The sequence below is a fragment of the Phoxinus phoxinus genome (genome assembly GCF_949152265.1).
Source record: "Phoxinus phoxinus genome assembly, chromosome: 11".
NCBI lineage: Eukaryota > Metazoa > Chordata > Actinopteri > Cypriniformes > Leuciscidae > Phoxinus > Phoxinus phoxinus.
The window spans coordinates 26537352-26564412 of NC_136886.1; the positions used below are offsets into that span (position 1 = coordinate 26537352).

General features: G+C 37.7%; 1 protein-coding gene across 1 annotated transcript; it reads right to left on the minus strand.

Moving 5' to 3' along the window:
- Positions 1-2721: 2721 nt before the first annotated feature.
- Positions 2722-23750, minus strand: mrps9 (mitochondrial ribosomal protein S9). The gene is made up of 12 exons (XM_079628467.1): positions 23732-23750; positions 22724-22876; positions 21321-21503; positions 14535-14597; positions 14415-14445; positions 14243-14322; positions 6546-6631; positions 6265-6340; positions 5990-6158; positions 4454-4562; positions 3767-3936; positions 2722-3083 (listed from the first exon to the last, which is right to left on the minus strand). The coding sequence occupies exons 2-12, from the start codon at positions 22820-22822 to the stop codon at positions 2992-2994; spliced, it is 1158 nt and encodes a 385-aa protein (XP_079484593.1). The 5' UTR covers positions 22823-22876; positions 23732-23750; the 3' UTR covers positions 2722-2991.
- Positions 23751-27061: the final 3311 nt, after the last annotated feature.

The following is a 27061-nucleotide window of genomic DNA, read 5'->3' on the forward strand; positions in this document are numbered from 1 at the left end:
AGCACGCTGTTTATGATGATGATGTACTTCATGTAAAGAGACTAACAGAAAGACAGAACAGACAAATGGCTGGACCTGTTCCATTTGTTTTCCATTTGTTGGCTGGACCTGTTCCATTTGTTTTCTTGTGTTTATCAATCCAACATGATGCAGAAGCATATCATTGACAGATGCTGAGGAATGGGGAAAAAAGCAAAAATCAATGCATCAATTTCACAAGTTCATCGAGCATGATTCATATGGTTCAATTAGGGTCCAATTCTCATTATCGACTATGACTTTTGCCTCAATAAACTCCTAATTAATAGTCAGTAAAGTAGATGTTAAGTTTAGGTATTGGGTAGGATTGTAAAGGGAAGTAGAATATGGTCATTCAGAATAAGGCATTAATATGTGCTTTATTATAAGTATTATTAAACAGCCAATATCTTACTACATACATGCTAATGAGCAACTAGTTAATAGAGAGAATTGGACCATAAAGTATTATACATATATGTATAGGTTAAATATGGACAAAAGTATTGTGACACGCCCCTTATTTCTTGAATTCAAGTGTTTCATTCACACTCATTGCCACCGGTGTATAAAATCAAGCATCTAGCTGTAGACAGTCTGCATTTACAAACACATTTGTGAAAAAGGTTGTTTTGAAATTCAGTGAATTCAAGCATGGTAGCCTACGTAGATGCCACCTTTGCAAAAAGTCAGTATGTGAAATTATGCTATATATTCCACAGTCAACTGTAAGTGGTATTATTGGAAAGTGGAAGCGTATAGGGACAGCGGCAACTAAAGCAGCCATGAAGCGGAAGAACACGTAAATTCACAGAGTGAGGTCATCGAGTGCTGAGGCGCATGGTGCGTAAAGGCGCCAACACTAATGTCATAGCTGAAGAGTTCTAAACTTCCACTGGCATTAATATCAGCACAAAAACTGTGCGGCGGGATTCATGGAATGGGTTTCCATGGCTGAGAAGCTGTATGTGAGCCTCACATCTCCAAGTGCAATGCCAAGCATCGGATGGTGTGGTTTAAAACATGCCACTGGACTCTGGAGCAAATGGAAATGTGTTTTGTGTAGTGACGAATCACGTTCCTCTGTTAGGCAGTTAGATAGGTGAGTCTGGGTTTGGCGGATGCCAGAAAAACAATACCTGCCTGACTGCATTGTGCCAACTGTAAAGTTTGTATAGTATAATGGTAGCTATGAAGTTGTTTATCAGGGTTAGGGGCCAGCCCAACCCCTGATAAACTACCCCATACCATTATACTAGACAAACTTTACAGTTGGCATTTCTTAATGCTTCAGCATACCAAGACATTTTTGGACAATGCTATATGCTTCCAGCTTTATGGGAACAGTTTGGTGAAGGCCCTTTTCTATTCCAGCGTAAAAACAAGGTCCATAAAGACATGGTTGGTTGAGGTGTTGAATTGGAATGGTAAATGCGAGCCAGGCCAACACCAGTGCCTGACCTCACAAATGTTCTACTGGATGAATGGGCAAAAAATCTCACAGAAACACTCCAAAATCTTTTCATCCATGATCACACATTTCTTTGTCTTCTCTCAACAAAATCACCACTGGAATCAGAGAGCCAAACTTTGCGATTAAAGTATGCACTTTCAAATGTCTGAAAGGTCATGACTGCAGAATGATGCAGACAGTTTTTCATGGCAAGTCACTGGCTGTGTGCTGTCATGGTTACAGAGGGCAGTGGTTCATGTTTCTTGATTTTTGCACACTAACATGTTTCGTCCTCCAGGACACTGCTCTTGAATGCAGAATATTGACCAAGATATTTACCAGAGGTGTAAAGTCCAGGTTCAGAAAGTAAAAGTCCTCCTCAGTATTTTGTTCCAATCACCTGGATTTGCTAATTAGCAGTTTTTCAGCCAGGCAGGACTTTTAATTTCTGACCCCTGGACTTTCACACCTCTGATATTTACCAATGTTAAATGGAGGACAAAACCATTTTCAATTATGTGGCCCAGATATTTGAAATGGGATGAATCTCTTTTATTATTTTACATATTTCATAATATTCTGTTCTAGAACACTAACAATATGTTTAGTGCTTCGGCAGAAAGTAGTGACCAGTATTGCCGTCGTGTATCTCTGTTTTCTTTCTAAACAATTAAATAAAACTAGCTCTGAAAATATGCACACGCTGTAGCTACTGATAATGTAATAAAAGTAATCAAATACACATTCAAAACAGTGATAATCAGATAAAAATGAAAAAGCTCTATAATGTCAATAATTATATAGCCTAGCCTACTGTGAAACCGAACTGTAAAAATATTTTGGCAGTTAACCTCCATTCAACGCGATTTCGCCAAGACAGATTTAGTTGATCCTGGAACATTCCTGTCAGAAAATGTAGGAAATTATATGTGAATAAGAATGGTGCAGAACCCCTTAACCCTTGTTGTTAACCTAAACTTGACATACACTGTAAGCTTGTCCCTCAAATCGGATTGGTTTATTGCAATGTTGTTTCAGGATCAACAACGATGTTTATCCAGGAACATGTAGGCTACTGTAGAGTCGAGTATTGCACATTTCTGAAACTAACTGTCCCAACTAACATACCAATATTTTTTTGTTGCCCTCTTGTGGCTATTAGAAGCATTACAATCTAACTAATCTTACTATCCCATGGCAGCTGGGTTCATTTTTGAAGAAGAAAAAAAAAAAGGAATATTCACATATGAAAAAAAAAATAGTTTATTGACAGATGTTTATAACAACACAACATTAATAAACGCCAAAAACGCACAGAAAAGGACAATTAAATGTCGGAAACAGAAAGGGTTCCTTTCAGCTCAAGGATGTCGTCAAATTTTAACTGATAAAAGCAATCGGGCTGGTTTATATCTGTGATCAGCAGGGGGTATATTTGTCCAGGGAAAAACCCAATAATCCAGTGAAAGATAGAAGTTGTGTCCTCTCAGGTTTCCAGTGCTGCCTTGCCCCTTTCCTGTTCAGCGCTTTTTCCATGTGAACTTTCTCCGTGCTCCTTCCTGCCCTGGTTTCTTCCTCTCCTTGATTCTAGGATCAGCGGTCAGAAGGCCAGCTGTTTGGGTAATCAGAGAACACAGATGATGACAAAGTTTTCAACTACTTCAAGTCTACTAACAGCATCTGTGACATGATTACCAGAGAAAAGAGATATTAGATGAAAAATAATGTGTCAAAATATTGGACCTGTGCTTTAGGCCTTGCAGAGCAAGTGCAGTTTAAAGGGATAGTTCCCCAATAATGAAAATTCTGTCAACAATTTCTCACCTTCACATCATTCCAAATCTGTATGAGTTTCTTTGTTCTGTTAAACAAAAAAGATGATATTTTGAAGAATGTCGGTAACCAGACAGTTGACGGTATTTTTCCAACTATGGAAGTCAATGGCTACCGTCAACTGTTTTATTACCAAAATTCTTTAAAATATCTTCAGTTGTGTTCAACAGAAGAAACTCAAACCGGTTTCGACCAACTTTAGGTTAAGTAATGACAATTTTTATTTTATTTTGAGTGAACTATCCCTTTAATATACCTGCCAATGTCATTAATATTAAACTAAACTAAACATTAACAAGATATATAAAAAAAAAATTTAAAAAAAAAAAAAGTAAAATTAATAACTGGAAAAAGCAATGTGGTAAAACCCCCAAATAATGACTAATATTACTACTAATTATTCAAATATATGTTTTTCTATGGTTTACCACACTGTGATGTTATGGGCTTCTTGTCACACACCTTGCCTCATCTTTTCCACTTGTCCCTCAGACACAAAGCTGAGCAGCGCCTGTGAGATGGCCAATCGTAAAGCTCCAGCCTGAGCAGAGTGCCCACTGCCCTCCACACTTGCCTCGATGTCAAACCGGCCCAGCATGCCCACAAAGTGCAGAGGAAACAACAGCTGCTCCCTGAGAGAAAGAAATGAGTAAAAGGCAGAATTAAGAACATGCGTCTCTCCACTGGACTACTCAAGCTTTCAACATCTGTATGAATGACACTCCTGCAAATCCCCCATTGAGGACTGTATCCTCATATTTAGACAAAGCGATAATCCCAACACCGTAAGAACTATTGAGAGGACGCAAGCGTGTGCGCTCGCCTGCAGGACGGCCTACAGTGCTGACACAGAGCAACACTCCCCCTCCTGCTCCAATTAGGTCTGTGTGAAGCGGACGGAGTGATAAGGGCGGGCAGCCGGTCTCCGGCTCACTCATCTGTGTAATTAACTTTTCAACCACATAAAAAAAAAAACTCAACACACTCACCACGCGCCCTGGACCACAAATGCTGGATTTGAGCATTTTTTGGTGCGGGTCTCATTTATGGCATACTAACTAGAGTAAAAACAAATATGCAAGCTCTTGATATGCTAAAAGGATCTTTTCATAAAGATGCGATGCATAACTGAAGCACACACACACTCACCTGTCTTGTAGTATGGGAAAGTAGCGGAGGTAGTTCTTGCCGTTGATTGTGACGTTCCCAGAGCCGCTGTCTCTGAGGGTGATACTGGCTTTGGCTGACTTCCTTCTGCCTGTGTGTGTGAGAGAGAAAGACTTAGCTAGAGTGAGTGTGTACAGAAGAAACGGAGAGAGTTTTATGCGAGAATCAACCGAGACAAGCGGAAACCTTGCAGAATAGAAATTCTTCATCTCTCTGATTTTACTCGCAGGATCACGAGACTTGAAGGAATAGCTCTTCCAAAAATGAAAATTCTGTCATCATTTACTGTCGCTCATGTTGTGAGGATAAGAAGCAACTGCTCTGCTGTAGCTCTCAAATGTCATTTTTATTATAGTTAAACTAAAGGGAAAAAAAACTGTTACATGAAATAAAATAAATGTTACCTTGTTAAATAAAATATGAAAACCTTTTTAAAATTAATTACAGCTATTTTCCAAGGCAACATTTCTTATTTTAATTTAGTTTAACTTGATGTACTAAATAACAACTAAAACTAAAAACTAATATGAATGAAATTAAAAAAAAAAATACATCTACATAGAAACAACTACTAAAAGTTACTTCTAAAATTAATAATTAAATTGACAACTAATATTAAAAATAAAATTGACAATATAAAAACAAAAAACTATTTAAAATATTAATAAAAACTTATAGTATCTCATTGATAACTAAAATAGTATAATCATACACGGTCACAATACACACACAGAAACAAATGGTGTTAGAATGATGTCAAACCTGACAATGAATATTAACACACTATTAAAATAAAGCTGAAATAATAAAACAGTTAATATTTATATTTTATATTATCTGAGTTACCAGCAATTAACTGAAAAAGTTTAATTTAAGTATTAAATGACAAAATCTGAAATGAAAATAACAAACTGAAAATATAAAAATAAAAGCTCATTAAAAAAAATTGAACAAATACGTTAATAACAAATAACAACATAATGGATTATTTAAGGATTTGCAAACAAATACTGCACATGGGTTGAATGACAATTTAACATTTAAATATTACAATTTTAATTCAGAATGGTTTAGAACCCACCCAGCCCACAATATTATAGTAATTGATTAATGTTTATCCTGTGAATAATATTGTGCGATAGTAATATTTTTGTCCTAAACTCTTCACGCTCACACATCTTTCATGCATCTCAATTTATTTGGAGAACTCTAATAATACACTATTGCACCAGAGAGACATAAAAACAGCATTTCGAATGAATATTTTCATAAATCCCCTTATATGAATGGCTATTCATTGCTATTGAAAGTGCAGAATAAATGCAAATAATCCCAATCATATTGAGAATTATACACATTTGATTACAGAGTTAACATCTTAGAGTTACAGTAGACGGTCAGTAGAGTTGGAAAAAAGCATTTATGGTGTACGCAAATAATCTAAAAAACGAATATTTCAACCATAACATAGCCTATATAATCAGCCTGTGCATTTGAGATGTGGATATTACGTCGTACCATCAGCGACGCTGAAAGCGACTCCCTGCGGGTCGCACTGCGTCACAGGAATCTCCTGTTTACTGGACTGAACCTCCAGCTGTCTGCGAAACTTCAGCACGAACTCCTCCTCCAGAGAGCAGTAGGGCATAGACAACAACTTCTCCATCAGCTGGATCAGCCGCGCATACTACACAACACAACAGAATTCACTTAGTTTGCCAACAGCACCCTCTTGTGTTTTCATCCTGATACACACACTTTATATAGGATTCGGTCAACGTATCAGTTCTTACGTCTTGATCTGAAACGTTCTCAACCAGATGCTCCTCCATTTCCTCTTTTAACAGCCACCTGCTCCCAGTCAGCATTCTGAGAGGAAACAAACACAGTTTAGACATTCAAATCTCCATTTTGAGGAAGGAACGAAAGTTCTCTAGCTTACTTTCGGATCTAGTTGTACTGGCATTGCATGCAACAAATGTTGTTGGCTTTTTGACCAATTGCTTTTGATAAAACATCTGCTAAACGCATAAAAGTAACTGTTTTTTCTTGCAGGACGTTTTGAAGTTCTCACATTTGTTTGGTGTCCGACGTAAATAGACCTTTATTTCTCATCTTGTCCTGATGTCTCTCTATGGCCAGAATCTTCTCATACAGATCCTAGAACGGCAAGAGAAATGGAAAGTGGTCAGTTTTAAAGCTATTTCTGTAAGAGCAGAAATAACACACGAAAAATTATGCAAGAATCTTGAGCGTGGTCTCTGTTGACTAATAAGTAAATGAATACACCGAATGAAGGACGAGGTATTCTTCATAGATATTCAGGAATCCCTCAAAAGAAAAGATGCAGTGAAGCAAAAGCAGGGATTTGAAAATCCCCCCGACACACACGCTCACACAGATACACACACACACACAGTCTCTATTATGAAGGCAGATCTCATCTCTCTCTCCGGCTCTGGCTGAATTTAATTGTGTGTGTGTGTGTGTGTGTGGATGGAAAATTGAATTGGGGAGCACTTGGGCCGTAACCCCCCACACTTTCTCTCTCCTTTCTAACACACACACACTCACTCGCACGTCCTCTTGACAGGAGAATCTGCCATGCGGAGCAGGATGGCATCCTCGGGCACACTTGTCTAAATTGGCATCGCGCCCGTGAGCCTGGAGTGCCCGTCAGGCGTGGTGGTGCTGGAGCAGGGGTCTGACGCGGGGCCCGGCGCTGGCATGCAGCTCACGTCGCCACCTTCCTCACGCCTGTGCGAGAATTCATTTCCCCCTCAATTATCCCACAGCTGTTTGTTTAATTCGGTCCTGATAGAGTGCGTATAATCCACCGCTACTCGCCAAAAAAGCAAACATCGGGCAAAAACCAATTTTCAGCACAAAAAAGGAGGAGTAATAGAAAAGAAAGGGGGGAGGGAGGAAAAAAGCTGGGGGAATGCGCGTTACACGTTCGTGATCACAGCGCCATAACGAATCCAGAGAAATTCAAATGCCTTAAGGAGGGGAGAGAGGCTCCTCGATCTCAGCTTTTAATATGAACTTTCACTGTTGCCTTTTGGTTGGTCGGGGCTCCTTGTATTCAACAAATCATGGTTAAATTGTACAGACTCGCTCCTCCCAAAGCGCACATGGGATTTTTTGTTGAAGGTTAAGTCGAAAATACAGTATAATGAGCACAAGATCAAAGTTGAAGGGCCTGCGGTTAAAAGCAGGAAGTGCTAACATCATGAGCCCGTGTTTTATGACCTTGCTTGTATTTTTTTTGTGAATAATTTTTGGTATAAATAGTATGAATGTGTCAGATGGACGTCTTTGCCATTGCCAGTCAGTCCACTCTACAGCCACCTTGGTAAAGCACATGGGCAGCTATTGCTAATTACTGAAATTAAGTTTAAATAATATATTTCATTTATAAACATGACAGTTTTGTGACGAAACTGGTTATTCTTTACATTAAATTATGCAAAAATAATTGTTAGGCTAGTCCAGGTAATGCACATGCACATTTAAGAATAAACACACAGGCAATGCCTCTATGAAAAGGTGACAAGCTTTTTAAACTGTAAAGCAGGACTATAGCTTTCAAAAAATAAGAACTGTAGGCCCGTGATGTGTGTGAGGGATTTTTAGGCGCAAGAAAAACGGTCAGATTCTAAATGGTCACTACATATTAAACGTATTGATCTTTTACTGATATTTTCATGCTTTGCAAACTTAAAGAAATTCTGTGATGCATTGAATCTTGTTGTTAATTCAATGTGTTTAATGTGTTGTTAATTCAATGTGGAGTTAAACTCACCATTGCTGACTAACAAACTTTTTTCTTCAAATTGTGAGAATGACTAATCTGTTTTGGAGCCACTAGAAAATATATATTCTATAAATGTACTCTATCAACCAAACATTTGGGGTCTGTAACATTTTTTATGTTTTTAAAAAAGTCTCTTTGCTCAACAAGACTGCAATTATATGACAGTATTATATAATGATATTAATATTATGAAAAATATTACAATTTAGTGCTGCAGCCCATAACTTTCGGTGTTCAAAATGTACAAAATATGTATATAAGAGTACATTATGAATAAATTTTCCAAACCGTGTTTTTGTCTTATCCTGAATCACTAACTGTACGTACACACCGCCGCCGACTTGAGCTGCAAAGAAGCTCTGGCCGCCCTGTCAAGGACGCTTGACAAAAAGTACGGGGAAGCTTGTTGGCGCTCTGACGTAGCAGCGGGAGAAGAGAAGTGTCACAACATGAAATGTAAACAGAAAAAAACAAGCAATACATTGACACTAGAAACCTTTTATAATGACAGCATTTTTATGCCGATGGATTTGACGCTCCTTGCAGCTGAGAGAAGCCAGCTACCATTGAAAATTAATGACTTCCGGTAACTTTGGAAGCTCAAGTCGGCGGCAGTGTGTACGTACAGTAACTTACACCTATAATAAGTTTATATTGGGACTATTTTGGACTGGTTCGGGTCGTACCACTGCAGAGTTAGCCCAGTACCTGTCTCGCCATAGACATAAACAGAGAGAAGTAGCTCAGGCTACAATGTTCATTCGCAAAACGCATGCAGTTCTGTTTATTAACCGCTAGAGCGCCAAAAGTTACGAACTGTAGCTTTAAAATTACTTTATTTTTTATTTATTTTATACCAGTTTTTAGTCACACAATCCTTCATTTATCATTTTTAATGCTGCTTTGGTGTTTAAGTAAAAAAAAATATTATTACAAATGAAAACGGCTTAATATTGTAGTGGTAACCGTGAAGCATTTTTTTCAGGATTATTTTAGGAATAGAAAGTTATAAAGAACAGTTATGAAGATTCTCATTTTGATGAACTGATATCGATTATTAAATCCCAAAAATAGAGCTTTTATAGTCTATGCTGTTTTACATTGATGAATGAACAAAACATTGTAGCATTTCTCCCATGCCAATAAATCACAATAACCTTTGTGCTTTAGTTACTTTTGATACCAAGTCTCAGCTTTAAAATTTTGTCCATTTTATTACGAAATTCAAACAATAAATACCGTTTTGGTACTATTTAATGTGGTATCACCTCCCAAACCCCCCAAAAAGGCCCTATTTTAGTTGCTTGACCCTTTTTATTGCATTTTATTGTTTAATGCGTTTTAATAAATGACCACTGCCGTACTAGAATACTTAGTTACTTACCGGTACTTGAATCGATTGTGCAAGTGGCTTACTTTAACAGCTTTAAATTCTCCTGATATATTGGGTACAGAATATAGGTCTCCTTGGTAAATGTCCATATTTACCATCGATCTACTATCTGAAGAGTTTGGATGCGTTTGTGTTTATTATTGCTGATAAAATATTGCTGTCTGCAGGAAGGAGAGTTGTACATTATTTTCTGCACACTGCAGGGTTTCTGAACGCAGAGCACCTCTGTGCGATTCGAAGCTGGATGAGAGAGAGATTTGACATACCTATTTAAATTAGCAGCAGGGGTCCCAGCCACTGCAGGGCAAAGGGGAGGATGAGGGGCTTGGGCGCACCGAGGACAATGGCGCATTAGTCAACTCGCACACACACACACACAAACTCCTTACTGCTACTGAGAGACGTCGTAGCCCAAGGTCGAGTCCAGAGATGAATGGTAGAGAAGGGAAAAATAAGCTAAAACAAACAAACTTTGAAAAGGAATTAGCCGTGGTGACAAAGAGCCGGTTAACGCAGGAGGCTCTCTGGGGCTCTTCCCATCGCAGTAAAACCCCTGAGGCTGATGTGCGCACACACACCTACACACAAAGAACAGCACGTGTGCACGCATACACACTCGCAAGCACACCTAATATCACAAAGCCCTGGCGTGCCTAGTGAAGTGTGTGATGCTCCCTGTTGTAAATGGGATTTAAGAAGGAGAAAGAGCTCCGTCACACTCATCTTCCTAACTCTCATTCCTCTTCTTACAAATCCAAACCTGCCACTTGCATTTTCCTAATCATTCCAATCTCTGATGTATACAGGTTTGTTTTAACAACAACCATTCGATTTCATTTGATTTAGCGCACTAAGAGTAGAATGTCAAACAAAGCCTCGTTCTTTCTGCAGTAGGGCTGTTCCCCCATCACCACATCCAGGCCCTTTTTGGGGGATCACCTCTCTCTCTCTGTACCCCTCCTTCTATCCCACCTCTCTGTGATGTGCCCCCACCCCACCCTGTCTGTGCCACTCCCTTCAGTCATAGACCAGACAAAGCAGAAACTCTTCCAAAAGCATTTCAAGACAACAAAATTTAGTCCGATACCAATCAATTTAGTGTTGAACAATTTTTAACAGAAACACAAGTTTCATTGCCCCCAGAATATTTTGTTTTATGAATATCAATCTGAACATGCAATATTTCAAAAGAACAGACTCACATCTTTAAAAAAAAAAAAAAAAAGTATTCTAGCTTCATGCATTTCTTTATCAACACTTGAATGTGGGTAAGTTTCATAAAAATAGCAACATTTTGAGCAAAAAGCAGAGAAAATCAAAGACTACATCCAGATCGAATTCAGAACGATCATCAAAACATACCGTAGATGGAGTCCATCAACATCCCCAAAGCTTGCACAGTCCTATACCTCATCCTTGGCCGACATTTCATTTGGTAACATTAGGCCGTTTTGATTTACATGCCATTTAATGTTGATGATAGTGTTATTTTACATTTGCATCTGCTTATGCTATCGCTTGTTTCTGCTGCTTCTTCGCCTGTGTTTAGAATAGGAGATTGAACACTGGTCTCATCACATCCGCTGTTTAGAAAAGTGCTAAAAGCAGTATGAACTGACGCCGATATCTATGGACTTTAAAGGTAATCAGCTAACCTATCTAGTTCACTTTGTTATTGGCTTTTTATTCTATTTAAATATCTAAACGTTAGTGTAAAGAAGAAAAATTTAAACTTTAAGATATCAATGGGCATATGCGAGAGACATTTTTAGCGATTCTAAAAATCAGTATCAACACAAACAACCTAAACGCATATCAACCCAAACAAACACACTCCTCTCTTTTCTCCGTTGAACATGCAATGCAAGAGTGGATGTCTCCTTATCATAGCTGAAGTGAAGCAAAATAATGCTTTGCAAAAAAATAAAGCGAAGATGACGAACGAATGACAAGGAAGAACAAAAAATTAACATTCAGTACACAATATACAAGCAAGAGTTTGTTGTTACTAGCCAGAATCACACCAGCTCCAGACAAACAGTGACACTCAAAACTGTCCTATTACTGTAGCTAATATTACAGCATACCTGTGTTCTGTGAAATATAGCAAAACCAATGTTACTCCTGTATGAAGCAAAAACAATGCAATATCGGCATCCGTTTTCAGGCCTTCCCACTCAGGTCTCTCCAGCACTGGAACGATTTTCGGTCCCACTTTATATTAAGTGGCTTTAAGTACTTACATCGAAAAATAAGTACAATGTACTTATTGTGTTCATGTTGTATTGTAAAACACTTTTGCTGCCATTGCGGTGATACGGGTAAGGTTAGGGACAGGTGTGGTGGTATGGGTAAGTTTAAGGGTGGGTTAAGGTATAAGGGAAGGGTCAACAGTGTAATTACAAATGTAATTACATACATTAATTACAGCTGTAATTACATGCAGGTATTTAAAAAAATATAAGTACAATGTAAAAACATGTACACAATAAATCCATTGTATCAAATTAGTAATTTCAATGCAAGTACATAGTACTTAAAGCCACTTAATATAAAGTGGGACCCGATTTTCTAATATTAATGCGGATCCTAAAGCTCTTGCCTGATCATAACCCTTCTGTGATTTTCCTTTAACCTTTTCTCTCAGCCATCTCCCTTTCAACAGTCTTTCTTCAAATCTACCTCTTGCTCACTCTCTCTCCTCATCATCATCATCATCATCATCATGAGTGGACACGCCCCCTGCTTCTCATTGGCTACAAGCGTGTTGTGCTGCTCGGTTTGATTCACTTTGAGCAGAGTTTCTCAGAAATCGCTTACTGCACCTTTAATTAATCAAATTTAGTAGCACATCATTGAGCTATATATAAAATTTAAATTGCACAAGGCAGTTTTCATATCAGCTTTTTAATAATATACACTACCATTCAAAAGTTTGGGGTTAACTTTTTTAAAAGTTTTTGAAATAAGTTAAAGGTACAATATTGTAATAAAATATCCAAAAATCACTTGCACAGTGTGATATATTTCCTGCAGTTGTGTACTTACAATATCCCAAAAGTTCCCAAAGATTTTTAATTTCAGAGAAATTCCAATTTTAAATAATTGGCCGTCCCGGAATCCCTGTTCACTTGTCAATGACGTAATATCCGCGTTATCAGTGGGTTCCGCTCGTAGTACTGCCATAGTAACCATGGCGACAGACGTGGACACTTGCGTAGTGCGTAACGTCTAGCTGCCCGCTGTTGTTGTTTCATTCAAACATTATGGACCATGCTTAGCAGACTTCGGGGAAAAAATTAGAACTAAAACGAGGATCAATATCAGTGTGACGTTTTCGAGATGCCGAGAGCTCCACGTCCTTGACAAACTTCGACTTGACAGAGCTCTTACATGTACTTTATTAGACAGGTGAGCAAATGTACTTAAAACTAATCAATGTTATATAGTTCAACATGATGAAATGTTAGAATATGATCTGTATGTTATTCTAATCTAATGTCATATAGCCAACAAACTAACACATTATAACTTTCAACACACTGAAATGCAGTTTAGTGTGATAGTGTAGACCAAGTGAAACAGAGCTGTGTTACCTCACAAGTTTAATTAGTCTAATAAACTGACCTGTGTGAGTATTATACAGCACTTGCGGGTAGTTCGGTAGAATGAAAAGTACCATGACAAGTACCATAATTGCGCAGGAAATTTTGCGTCATCAACCTACAACTTTGTTATTGTAAGATGTTTTGTTCCCTAGCGGTGAACAAAAATGACATATTGTATCTTTAAGCTTACCACGGCTGCATTTATTAATCAAAATACAATAAAAACAGTAATATTGTGAAACATTATTACAATTTAAAATAACTGTTTTCTGGTATTGATGGAATACACAAAAAATATTAAGCAGCAATATATATTTTTTTATATATTGATAATAATAAATGTTTCGTGAGCAGCAAATCAGCATTTGTAATGATTTCTGAAGGATGTGACAATGAAGGAGTAATTCCCTTAGTTCCACTTCAACAAAGGCGATATGTCACGCCACATCAAAGAGGTGCCAAAACGACATTTACTGTTTGAATTTTGTTATAAAACCCACAGAATCTGAAAGCTCGAAACTTCATATGACATTTCATATCAAAAGCAACAAAGCACAGCTTATTGCTATCACTGGATGGAAGGCGAGCTACAAATAATGTTTGGTGATGTTTGGTGACAGTATAGACTAAAAGATGTCGGTTTACCCAAATGAAGATTGATTAAAACACACAATAGGCACTAACAGTCAAAACGTGCCATCTGAGAAACACTAATTAAACATCACCGTTCCCACACCAAAGATACATTTCCAGCTGAATATTTCATTAGCTGAAATTTTTGTATTTTGGTAAATTTATGATAAATTAACAGTATTAAAATTAATCTATTCTGTCTAAATGAAACAATTAGAAAACAGTTAGAAGACCATGCGCTTAGATCGTTAAAATAGGGCCCTTTGGCTTTGCATGTTTTATGTAAGCATTTAACATGTATATTAAGAGCAGGAACTCACATGCATGAGAGAATAGTAGGACTGTTTCCCTGTGTAGAACAGAAAGTGAAAAGGCCGTCCTTCTGCATCCCACTGGACAGCTAAAACAGAGAACAGGGCATGAGAAATGTATTACTACATATCAGCATGCTTATATTTGGTGTCAAAAAGTTACAACACAGCTCTTCCATACCTGTCTGTTTTGGGAACATTTGCTCTGGGTGCTGAAACAAAAAGAAAGGTGCATAAGAATCATATTGACCATGTTAATTATCCCCGCAAAAAAAGCTAAAACAGTTGGACCAAATCTCACCTTCATTAAAGGTCTTGCTCGCTTGTCAAAGAGTCCAGAGGGGAAGAGGTATGCAATACTCCTCTAAACAAACAAACAAACAAACATAAGAATACACACTCGTTTTATTACTCACTCAAATCTCACTCAAATTTAATGTCATATAATTGTAACTCTTACACTGATCTATTATATCTACAGAGTGGTGCAGGGATGATGTATTTTTGTAGGCCAAAACTCAGAAACAAGTTATCATTTTAGTACTTTACACCGTCCAAAATTCAATGGGCTTTTCTGAATGGGATTTTGGTTAAAAGCCTGAAATAAGGTTTGTGGTGGTGAACACAGACTCTGACATAAAAACACACCAGGTAATACTTTACTTTATTCCCATATTTTTTAAGCTTTTACATATGTCTTGAAAATGTGGTTGCTAACAAGTTGCTAAATGGGACTACAGATGTTGTCGGGGACATTAAACATCACGCCAAACAGGTTAACAGATTCCAGTGATGTCATTGAATGGGTTATTTGCATAACTCAAGACATTCAGAATGGCATTGGCAACCTTTTGGGTCTTTGACCTTGTTTTCCAGGATAAAGAGACAGAAAAGATGAAGGAAAAAAGTAAGGTGATGGCAGATGCACTCCAAGAGAACAGATATCCATGTATTGGGCCATCAAAACCAAAGGGTGAGGGAAACTGAGTGGAATAAAGCAACACAAAGAGAAGAACAGACAAACGGTGCAGGATGCAGTGACAGATGAAGGCAGCACCTGTTCATACCTTGAAAAGCAATATGGCCCAACTCCCTCAGGGAGGTTTAGCCTCGTCATGGTGTTCTAGAAACCTCTGCTGCCTACACTTCACACGAGCACAATCTGGGAAAAGCAAACTTGCTACACGCACTCCCTCAAAACAGATTTTTTTAGACATCTGACCACTCATTTCATGTGCCACGGAAAACACAGCATCAAAAACCTAAAAGTGCCTGACCTTCTCAGGTGACAAGGGCATACATGTTTATACCATACCAATCCTGCCATCCCATCTTTATTTGTAGGCATGATTCTTTTTTTCCCCCCTGTAGTTAGTCAAGGTTTCCTGCACCAAGGTGTAATTTAATTTACATGACATTTGTGCCCTCTCGCTGACCCTTACATCCCACACATTTATAGGAAAATCTGCTTGTCAGGAAGGGCCATGATGCAAAATACTGAATAGTTGTTGATATCCAAGAGATCATATGGCCCAATGAAATGACATCTCTTCAGACATCTATCCCTGATCTATTAATTTATTCATAACCGGAACTATTTTGACAACGTTTTATCTGTACAGAGGTGAAGTAGAAGGGGGCCTTCACAGGGGAGAGATAGTTGACACTTCAGGACTGCGGTGTCATCAGTAAGTTATTTACTCTTATTCAGCAAGGACAAATGAAATTGATCCAATTATACAGGAAAGACATTTATAATGCTTCAAAAGGCTAATTCCAAGTAAATGCTGCCGTTATTCTTTTTTTTTTTTTGTCTATTTGATTATTTGTCTAACAAACATTGTATATTATGAATATTGGTGGCTCTTTAAAAATTTGTATTGTAAATCGCTTTGCCATAAGCATAAATGTAAAGTGTAAATATATAAATGGAGTAAAGGCTGTTGAAAATTCAGCTTTTCCATCACAGGAAGAAATTATATATTAAAATACATTAAAATAGAAAACTGTATTTTTGGTCAAATAAATGCAGCCTTGGTGAACATTAGAGACTTCATATTATAATAATAATAATAATAAAATAAATTAAACTTAATAATCTTAGAGGTCCTAAACTTTTGAAGAGAAGTGTACAAAATAAATAGAATTATGTACTAAAAATAATTTTAGTTCAACAAAAGGTTTTCAAATATTAACAAGTAGTTTCATTATTGTTTTTAAATGGTATGAAGGTTTCAAAACCATATGAAACCAAGATGAAGACACTTCTAAAACCTTAATTTTTTTTCTTTTCTTTTTTTCTTTTTCTTTATTTTGGACACCCTTATTTATCATTGACCCATGTGTTAAAGGAATAGTACACTTAAAAATAATCGACTTTCTACAAACTAATGTTTGACATCAGTACTATTATTTGTGGAACAAAAAATTCAATATTTTGCAGAATGCCCAAGCTGATTTTATTCATACAAAAGAAATAAATGGTGTCACACTGCCAAGCTCCAAAAGCACACACCATAAACGCAGGTCATATAACTTGCACTATTTTCCAAAACTTCTTAAGCCTCAATTACACTTTCCTTTAAAACTTTGACTCAAGTTGGAATTGTCAAAAACTCAGCAAATTTTTTCCCCAATTTCAATAGCATGGTCTCTGTGAACGTCAGAGCCCACCTGACGGGTGCAAACGCAATGTGTGTGCGAGTAGACGAAAGACAGCGGGAGAAAGCAGGTGAGGCTTGCAGTCTTTATTAATTACTTCCCCCTGGCAGAGCTTGCTGTGCAGCTGTTTCACACCTTCAGCGCATTCACGGGAACGTCATGTCGGCTGAAGCGCTTGGCACACACACCGGTGCCAGCTCAGGCACAGACGCCCCATCCTGTACTTGCTCTGTGCCCTGCAGTCGCAGCCATTTTCCACCCCTTACCCACCGATCAGCTGGCAGAGGGACGGTACGTGTCAGCTTCTTTTAGCCACACTTACTCTGAGGACTCAATTCATTAATGGTGACAGAGATTGGGGAATAATGCTAAGAATCGAGAAATTGGACCAAATTAGTGGGATAAATCAATTACGGCCATTTCTTTCTGGCGCAGAATAAAATATCGGACATAAATACTGTTTGTAAATGTATGCCAATTTCTAAGCGGGTCCCAGAAGTTCTATGAGACACCTGCAGAAAGTTGATAACTTTCAGCTTTAGAAGTACCACAATGATTTTTATCAGATTTCATATTTCTAGTTTTCTTATGTTTCAATACAAATTCATAATGCAAACTTCATGCAATAAACTAGGCTAGATTGCTAAGAAAGTATATGGCCAGATTGGCCACATTACCCCTCTGATGCATCGTGTGGCAATTTTATATGTCAAAAAAATATAGATTTTTCATTACATATATATATAATTTCCCACAGTGTCGATACACCAATACCTGCTGCGCCTACTCGCTCTCTCTTCTCTCTGACAGTGAGTTGACAGTTCCAAGTCGGCCCAATTTTGACCAGTGTATAGGCTGTCCCCTTGCCAAATCACACAACCACATCACAAAGGCTAGATCTATGAATATTGTTATAGCCCAATGGTAGCAACCCTACAGCGTGTGCATACACTGACACACACACACACACTGACACACAAACTGACACACACACACATCATCTTAATGGGGACATTCCATAGGCGTAATGGTTTTTATACTGTACAAACTGTACATTCTATCCCCTTACACTAACCCTACCCCTAAACATACCCATCAAAGAAAACTTTCTGTATTTAAAAAAAATTAATTACTATATTTTTATACCAGATTTACAGTCCCTAAAGGAAGTTTTTTGGAGATTTTGTCACGTTTTGGTCACTACTAGGTACAAATTTGTCCCCAAAATATAGTTAAGTAGGTGCGCACACACAAATACACACTAGTTGTTTTTGTTGAAAGGAATGGCTGTGCAGTTCTCTTCTTTTCACCAAATCATTTGCACACTCTAAAGCTAAAGCAGCAACATTGAAAGCTCCTGTCTCCGTGTTTAGTGCGGAAGCTCATGCGATTGCCGCCGGCTCGCCGTGCAGTCGTGCCGTGTACCACCTGCTTTGACACGATTATCAGGTTAACTGACTCGTGACGTGTGCAATGGCTCATGACCTCCTGAGTGTCCGGATTCGCACAGTGCACGCCCGCCTTTAGTCTTTACATATTGTTGTGGAGTAAAGGGGGCCTTAAAGTCAAAATGGTTAACCACTGTTCTAGAATATCAAGTTATATTTTATTAAAGACGATCCAGACAGGTTAAAAAAAATAGAATACAATCTTAAGGAATATTTTTTTATTTAGAAATTGCTCATGATGTAATTTACTTGTTAGAACTGAAAAAGCTGGGGAGAATTTTACTTTATCAGTCATTAGACAAATGTGTAAACATTAAAAGATTGGGGAGAGAATAAAACAAATCGCAAATCAAGGCCATGGATATTTGGGCCACATTTGTTTAAATAAAACTAAATTGTGAATTTTTTAACATATAGCACTTTTAGAGAGATTTATTCACACGTCTTTAGTACCAACATAGCTCTTCATTGTCTTAACTTAAGTTGCTGTATTATACACAGAGAAATTGATTGTGAAATATCCTGTTAAGCCTATATTCAGGGTTCCTAAACATTTCAAAATAACATACTTTTCCAGAGTCAAATTTCCAAACCTCCCAAATTATTTTTCAGACCATATTTAACATTAATGGTTCATACAGCATTATTTTTTAGCATTATTTTTTTTTTGGTTTATAGGCCTAGTACAGTCATCTGTGAATATTTGTATAAATTTTTTTTTTTTTTTAATTGGTTCTCAAAGTAGTAACGTGTTTACATGATGAGAAGAAACCTAAAACACTATAACCTACAAATATTTAAGTCTGACACGAGTTTGATGCTGTTTGGTGATCGTGCAACATCCAACCACAAAGGTTGGGGTTTTCATAAGCTGTAAGCCATAATCACCAAAATTATAACAAATAAAGGCTAGAAATATCTCACTTTGCATGTAATGTGTCTATATAATATATTAGTTTCACCTTTTAAGTTGATTTACTGAAATAAATGAACTTTTGCACCATATTAAAATTTTTGGAGTTTCACCTGTATTGCGCAATATTTTCACCACTTGTATAAGATTTCGAACAAATGACACACATTGGTTTAACAGCTGAAGCAGAAGGTATAAGGGGCCGTTCACATAGAACACATTTTTCCATTCCACTGTGCTAATTTTCCATTATTTTTCTATGTAAATATACGTTAACGCTAGATGGACTTTGACCATTGACCTCGTGTTTTGCGTCTTTTGCAGCGTTGCACATGCCAAGTTATTCTAAAAATGCAGTGCTCAAGTTTAAATAAGTTGTAAGGTTGGAAATAATCCAAGATTATTTCAAATGAACAAAGACTTTGCTTTTCACTCAGACATTTTCAGCACAGCAGTGATTTAGGCCTGTAGGCCAGAGGTTTTGGGACAATAGGGAAGTTGTGATCATCTGATTGGTCAGTTTTGAATATCTCACACCTGGGTGTTAGTGACATGGTCGGGGGAAAATGACAAAAGAGGATTGTAACGGTTGTTCGCTCTCTTTTCTTTGGATGCTGAGCTGGTCTTGAGACAGAGGCTCTCTGCCTTTGGCTCACTCTTTCTCTCTCTCTCTCTGGTAACATTTTACATTTATGCTGGGTACAAATGGTTTAAATTATCATTACATTACATCCATGTTGTAACTATTTTAAGTGTAAACATAACCTTATTTCACATTGAACCTTTTTAATTCATGGAGTCAGATACATGGAATTCATGGAACGAGATAATTGCATATGAGAACATGTGTCTTATTTAACCAAAAAATAAGTTGAACTTGGGCCGAATAGCCGGCTTTTAAACTATTAAAACTTTTAAAAGTTTTAACTTTTAACTTTTAAGAGACGCATCTTGAGGCCTTGCGGTTTTTCCCTTGTCCACTAATAGCTTCTTGCATTTTTTTCAAAGCAAAAACGTGTTCTGTGTGAACGAGACCTAAGAAATGAATAGACTTAGTCCATTCTTTGTTTTGTTTTTTAAATAAGCCATAGATTCACGATCAGATGTACTGCTGTATCAAATCAGATTCAGATTCAGATTATTTTATGTACTGCCATGTCAGCATTCAAAGCTATTTTCATGGCAAAAATTTAATTACAAAAATCATATAAATACAATAAAAACAAAAACAGCAAGTCATATTATACAAGATTTTTTAAATTAACATGATAAAAAAAACCTTTTCAGGCATAATCTCATTAAATATGTCCTTAAGTGAAACAACTTCATAAAAGAGCATTCTGCTTGTATTAAGTCCAGGACAATCTAATAAAATATGTTTGACAGATAAGGGAATCTTACAAAACATGCATAAAGTTGGGTCTTCACCTTTAAGCAAAAAAGCATGGGTCAAACTTGTGTGACCTATATGACATCTGGTGTAGACCACTTGATCAAGTCTAGTTTTAAAATTGATAAAAAGTATTTTTGTAATTTCCGGATGAGTTTCATACAACTTATTATTCCTTCACATATTCCACTCTTCTTGCCACTTATTTACAATATATATTGATTAATAATCGGTCTGATATCTGAGGGAGGAATTTCTGTTATTTACAAAAATGTGTTTTATTTGTGGAAGATGAAATGCAATATGGATGATTCACACTGCTGTATCATCATTGCCATAAAGCAACTGGATGGCAAGGAATCAGAGGGTGTTCCCTTTCAAGATTAAGAATAATGTGAACATGCTCAGAATCTTACAATGTACTTGTGTGAGTTTGCCTGAATGTACGTTTTTTTAACCAGAAGCCCCAAAATATTGTGCAATGTTATTGTTCAATATAATGTGCAATACATACAAATCTGTTTACATCCCCCAACACTATTTTAGATATTTTTCTATTTGTATTAAATAACTTGGGCATCAGAGTAATTATTATAATAATTGTTTAACAACACAGTAAAATGGAACAGAATAAGACTGAACATGGTTACAGAATAGTGTGGTGAAGTAACTCACATCAATATCATCCTGTGTAAATGTCTCTGGGTCCTCCCCCATCATGTTGGCCAAGTGACGTTTACCAACTTCAAACTCCTCCACCTGTTTATTGATGAACTCCTGTGTGAATTTCTGTGGGCCTGCCGCTGCCAGATTCTTCTTCCACAAAGAGGATGACATGCAAATCTGCCTGACCGGCAGCTGAAATTAATAAAGAAAAGAACACATAAGAACACATTTCAGTCAAATCCTGACAGGATAAAACGCCATCGTACTGTTGGCTGAACGGCAGATCTGATGCATATGGTACACAAAATTGAAAACACTTCAGGATTTTCGAAGTTGTCATCTGATTGGTTGAATTAACCAGAGTTAAGATGTGTTTGTCACATTCTGTAACGGTCTGTCAGACACAAATCCTCTGTGACGGCAAACCCCTCATGGAAAAAGCCGTCGTGTTCAGTGTTCACAAATGTGACAGTGAGCGCATACCAGTACCAACTAAACGCTGGATTTTCAAAGGTATTCACAACAGACTCTTTAAATATGTCCAAGAGTTTTAAACACTGGCCTGTTATTATTGTAGGGACATCTTTTACATGTGCGTGCCACTAAACATGATGCTGAACAAAACAAACTGTAACTGTTTGCTTTACATGTCAGTCAGACAGCCACTGAGCAGTCCTTGGCCATTGACAAAATACAGGACGGGACTTGATTTTGTCCATGGGGAATTGATTGGAATGTTGGATCATTGTGGATTGCGCTGTGATCTCGTGAGAGGTTGCCCCGCCCTCACGCTACAAAACACGTCACCAGAGAAGAGATGTAGTAGCAAGAAGGAGGTTTTTTTTTTTAGTAAAAATTACGAGGGCACATTCATAAAAATAAAAAATGCCGATATGTTCACGGATAAATCGTTTATAATAAGCAGAGCAATATTCCATAAAAAAACAAGAATTACTGATTTTGATGTCATGGTGACTTTAAGAACAAGGCAAGGCTCCAATAACTTGATCACGTTCATATGAAATGACGTAACAACAATATTAAATGTAGAGGAAATATTCTAAAAAAAAGTACTAAAACGTTATTATAATATTGTTTAAATATTTGAACGAAAATTGCATGTGTATTATATATTAGCTAGGGCAGTGGACATAATGTCACGCGATGATGTTGTGAACAAAAAAAATTATTTCAAATAGTTCAGGTTATTATCTCAAAACCGTTAAGCACTGCAATGAAAGAATAGTACACACCATTCTGCCAATCTGAACGTTTTAATCAGACTCAATAAGCACTCGACTGTTAGTATTCAGCCACAAGGACATACTGCTCTCTACAGCATCACTACCAATTGCGACTAACTTGTCGCAAAACCAGCTCTGTGTCGGAACAAACATAAGAATGCACTTCACCTGCGGAGCCGTCTTTGATCGGGACACACATAAACTCTTCCCGCAGCTCCCATACTTCCATAAAATCGATCTCACGCCTCTGCAGCTGGAGGCAGCCATGTTTACTCGCCGACTCGCGCTTGCTTAGACAGGAAGTGATGTCTACATCACATCCTGAAAGCAGGCAAAGTCGTTCATCACATATACCACAACAATAACTTTGCCACATTGTAATGGTACCTTTTTTGAGCATAACAAAATTATCCACGGTGGTAACTAAATATCTAAAATATCTATCGATCTATCTATCTATCTATCTATCTATCTATCTATCTATCTATCTATCTATCTATCTATAGCCTAATTAAAGTAATATCTCAAGTAGCCTAATTTTGAAATAGAAAAATAACTCATCGGAAAGATCTATGTGTGCATTTTTTAGGATCCATTTCTATGTAGGCCTATTTGTTTTTTAGTTCATGCACTCCCTGTGAATCAAACCCATGTCCTTGTTGTTTCTAGAAATTTTAATTATAATCTCTCTTTTTACATTATCTACATTTTATTTAATGCAGTAAACACATGCTTTCAAATTTTCAGCACATATAATTGAGATGAAGCACATTAAAGTTATGTTTTTGTTTTTTTCAAAAATTCCCTTTCATGCGGTGCATGAAATAGAACGTTTGTGAATGTAAATTCACAAAGTCGAAAGTGCACAATAAATTGTCTCCCAAAATAAATAATCGACTGTGAACCGCCTTAACCAGTTGTCTGTAATTCGAATCTCACGTAGACGTCACTAATACATTTGCATAATGCCCGTCTATGTCATGTATGTTGTAGCCAGAGCCATAGATATGCTATAGAGAGAGAAGGCTTGTTTGAGATGAGCAAAATCTGCGCAGAACCGATCACCGGTGATCAGTGCATCATGCATGCCGGTTAGAAAAGTGAGTGCGGTCCGCCTGGCTCTGATATCATGCTGACGTATGTATGTCAAAAAAATCTCGCGATCACCAGGCGCACCTGTCGGATTCTGCAGTTGCGCGCAGTTGCTCTCCACCGACTGCGCTGATCAAAAGCATGATGGGAAACGATTTGCTGACGACACAGCTTAATGCTTATTGGTTTAAACAACCGTGATGTATTGTTCTCTTTTAAAATTTGAATTTAAAACTCTGATTTCGTGTTTTCATGTGTATAAATTATGTGTGAGTATTCCCAAACTCTCTGACAGTGCGATCTCTATATGGATTATGAGCTTATGTCATTTTTATCAAAAATATATATAAAAAAAACATGTCTGTATTAAAGAAAAAAATTATTGATAAACACGTATTTGGAATGTGATTAAATAACTGTGCTTTGGGTGTCTTGTTCATTATATTAATTTTCATATAAAAGCAACAGAACTTAAATTACATCCAGTTTATTAGCAACACTGTGCACGAGCGTGAATCCCGCGATATCCATCTTTGATCTCACAGGTGTCAGATCCACTACGAGAAGAGAGAACTGTCCGGCTTGCCTGCGCTTTTTTCACTCCTCCCATCACTGCAGCCGCCTACTCTCGCATACATTTCAGGCGAGGCAAGGTGCATCCAAGGGGGTAATCCATCCGCCGGAAACTGAAGCCTCCGCGGGCGCCGCCATTGTAGCAGAACTTCACCTGCTGTTAGCATTCCATTGACTCCCATTCATTTTTGCGTCACTTTGACAGCGAATAACTTTACATCTGAGGCGTCCAAAGACTCCATTTGTCCATTATTTATTTCTAAAGAAACTCGACAATGTATAAAAGGCTCCATTACCTTGTATCTTACGTTATGGCCCCGTAGAAGCCGTTTTTGTAAAAATAGGCTAACGATTGCGTCATAACTCACGCGACTCTCTGTCGCACTGTAGAGAAATTACCGTATAGACCGGCGGAGAAGCTCGCAGGCAATTGGGGGAACGTGGAGGCATTAAGTCCGATAAAGTGAAGGGAGAAGCCCACCGAGAGTGATAAAGTTGATCCTACTGCTAGCTCATGGACAGCTAATGCTCACGCTCTCCGTCTCTGAGAGATTCGGAAGGGAATGATTCAGATTTCTCTCCGCACAGCTACTAGAAGACTGAAAACTGTCAGACACGTTGCTCACGTGTTCAAGCTCAGTTTGAGCCTGCGCAGTTCGCCTGGCGATCAGGAAGTGAGTGCTTCAAATGGGCTTCACTTTTCTCCGTTGAAGTCCATCTTATATACTGTCTATGGGTGCATCTCAAACAAGCCTAGAGTTGCGAACCATTTGGAACTTCCGTTGTTGCAACTCTCTCTCTATATGGCTCTGGTTGTAGCCTACGTTAGACTTGTTTGAAATGCGCCTTGCCTCGCCTGAAATTTACATTTTAAATTATAAACTATAGTCGAGAGTATAGGCGGCTGCAGTGAGGGGAGGAGTGAAAAAAGTGAAGGCAAGACGGACAGTTCTCTCTTCTCGTAGTGGATCGGACACCTTTGAGATCAAAGAGGATATTGCGGGATTTACGCCCGAGCACGAAAACTGGATGTTTAAGTTCTGTTGCTTTTATATAAAAATAAATACAATTAACAAGAAACCCAAAGTACTTGTTATTTAATTACATTCAAAATACGTGTTTATCAATAATTTTGACTTTAGGATATGTTTATAGCCTATATATTTTTTTTAATACAATACATCACATAGGCCTAACCCATAGCCTATAGAGATCACACTGTCAGAAAGTTTGGGAATATTCACTTATAATTTATACGTAGGCCTATATAAAAACATGATATCAGAGTTTTAATATCAAACAATTTAAAAGAGAACAAAAGGCTACATCATGGTTGAACCAATGAGCATTAAGGTATCGTCACCAAGTCGTTTCCCATCATGCTTTTGATCAACTGCGCGCAACTGCAGAATCATGTCCGCCTTGAGCATAAACGGTATATAAGGGCCTTGAGCTCGCCAGAGTTTTTTTGACATAGCTAGGCCTAGCCTATACGTCAGCATGACATCTGAGCTAGGCTTGTTTGAGATGAGCAAAATCTGCGCAGAACCGACCACCGGTGATCACCACGAGATGCATGCCGGTTAGAAATCTGTCCGAGTGCGGTCTGCCTGGCTCTGATGTCATGCTGATGTATGTCAAAACACTCTCGCGATCTTAAGGCTCAAGTGTCGGATTCTGCAGTCGAGCGCAGTTGCTCTCCACCGACTGCGCTGATCAAGAGCACGATGGGAAACGACTTGCTGACGACACAGCTTAAAGGATAATTCCGGTATTTAACACCTTGAGTCTATATTGTAGTTTGTTTTGGATGAACAAGAGTGGCGGACAACATTTTTTTGACAATGGTTCCTCTCTCGAGTTTTTGACTATAATAGAATTGGCCATGGACCCATTTAACATTGGAGTCAATGGGCTTGTCCGAAAATGTAATTAAAACAGCCAATAATGTTCGTTTACAAAACTGTTAAACTCACCGAGTGGTTAGTGGTGTTCATTGATGATTTGAATCTGAAGAATCAATATTTGAATCTGAAGCGTTAGCACACTCGCGACCACTTGATGGCGATAACCGATGTTTATGTCTTGCGGGACAGGCACGGTCACAGTCGAGTTCAACTTCATATTGCACTGGTCAGTGGTCACGTCTTTCAATATGGTTAGAATTTGTGCGGTCAAAAACTGCGGTAAAGTTCCTAAAAAAATGAGTTGTCATCGGTTTCCTTTACACAACCCTGAACTACAACTACATCGACCAAATGTAAACAGCCCGCTTTCCGTTTCCGGTAGCGCATTTATATTAACGAGCACTCAGTCCTTCAACAGAATTCAATGGGATTTTACAAAATGACGAATAAAACACGACAGAAACTGTATTTCGCAACACTTTTTGTTTCTGGAACATCAACTAACATCACTAATCACTCGGTGAGTTGCACAGTTTTGAAAACTAATGTTAAAGGTTGTTTTAATGACATTTTCGGACATGCCCATTGACTCCAATGTTAAATGGGTCCATGGCCAATTCTTTTATAGTCAAAAACTCGAGAGAGGAACCATTGTCAAAAAAATGTTGTCCACCACTCTTGTTCATCCAAAACAAACTACAATATAGACTCAAGGTGTTAAATAACGGAATTATCCTTTAATGCTCATTGGTTTAAACAACCATGATGTAGCCTACTTTCTCTTTTAAAATGTTTGAAAACTCTGATTTCGTGTTTTAATGTGTATAATATGAGTATTCCCGAACTCTCTGACAGTGTGATCTCTATGGGTTATTTGATTGTTGACATATTTATTAAAAAATATTTATAAAACATGTCTGATCAATAAACAAAA

Coding starts and splice junctions, on each gene's coding strand:
- mrps9 (XM_079628467.1), bottom strand. CDS start 22,822: ATGGCTGCCTCCAGCTGCAGAGGCGTGAGATCGATTTTATGGAAGTAT. Junction 14,446..14,534: donor GAGCAAGACCTTTAATGAAG/GTGAGATTTGGT, acceptor TTTTTGTTTCAG/CACCCAGAGCAAATGTTCCC. Junction 4,563..5,989: donor CGCTTTCAGCGTCGCTGATG/GTACGACGTAAT, acceptor TCACACACACAG/GCAGAAGGAAGTCAGCCAAA.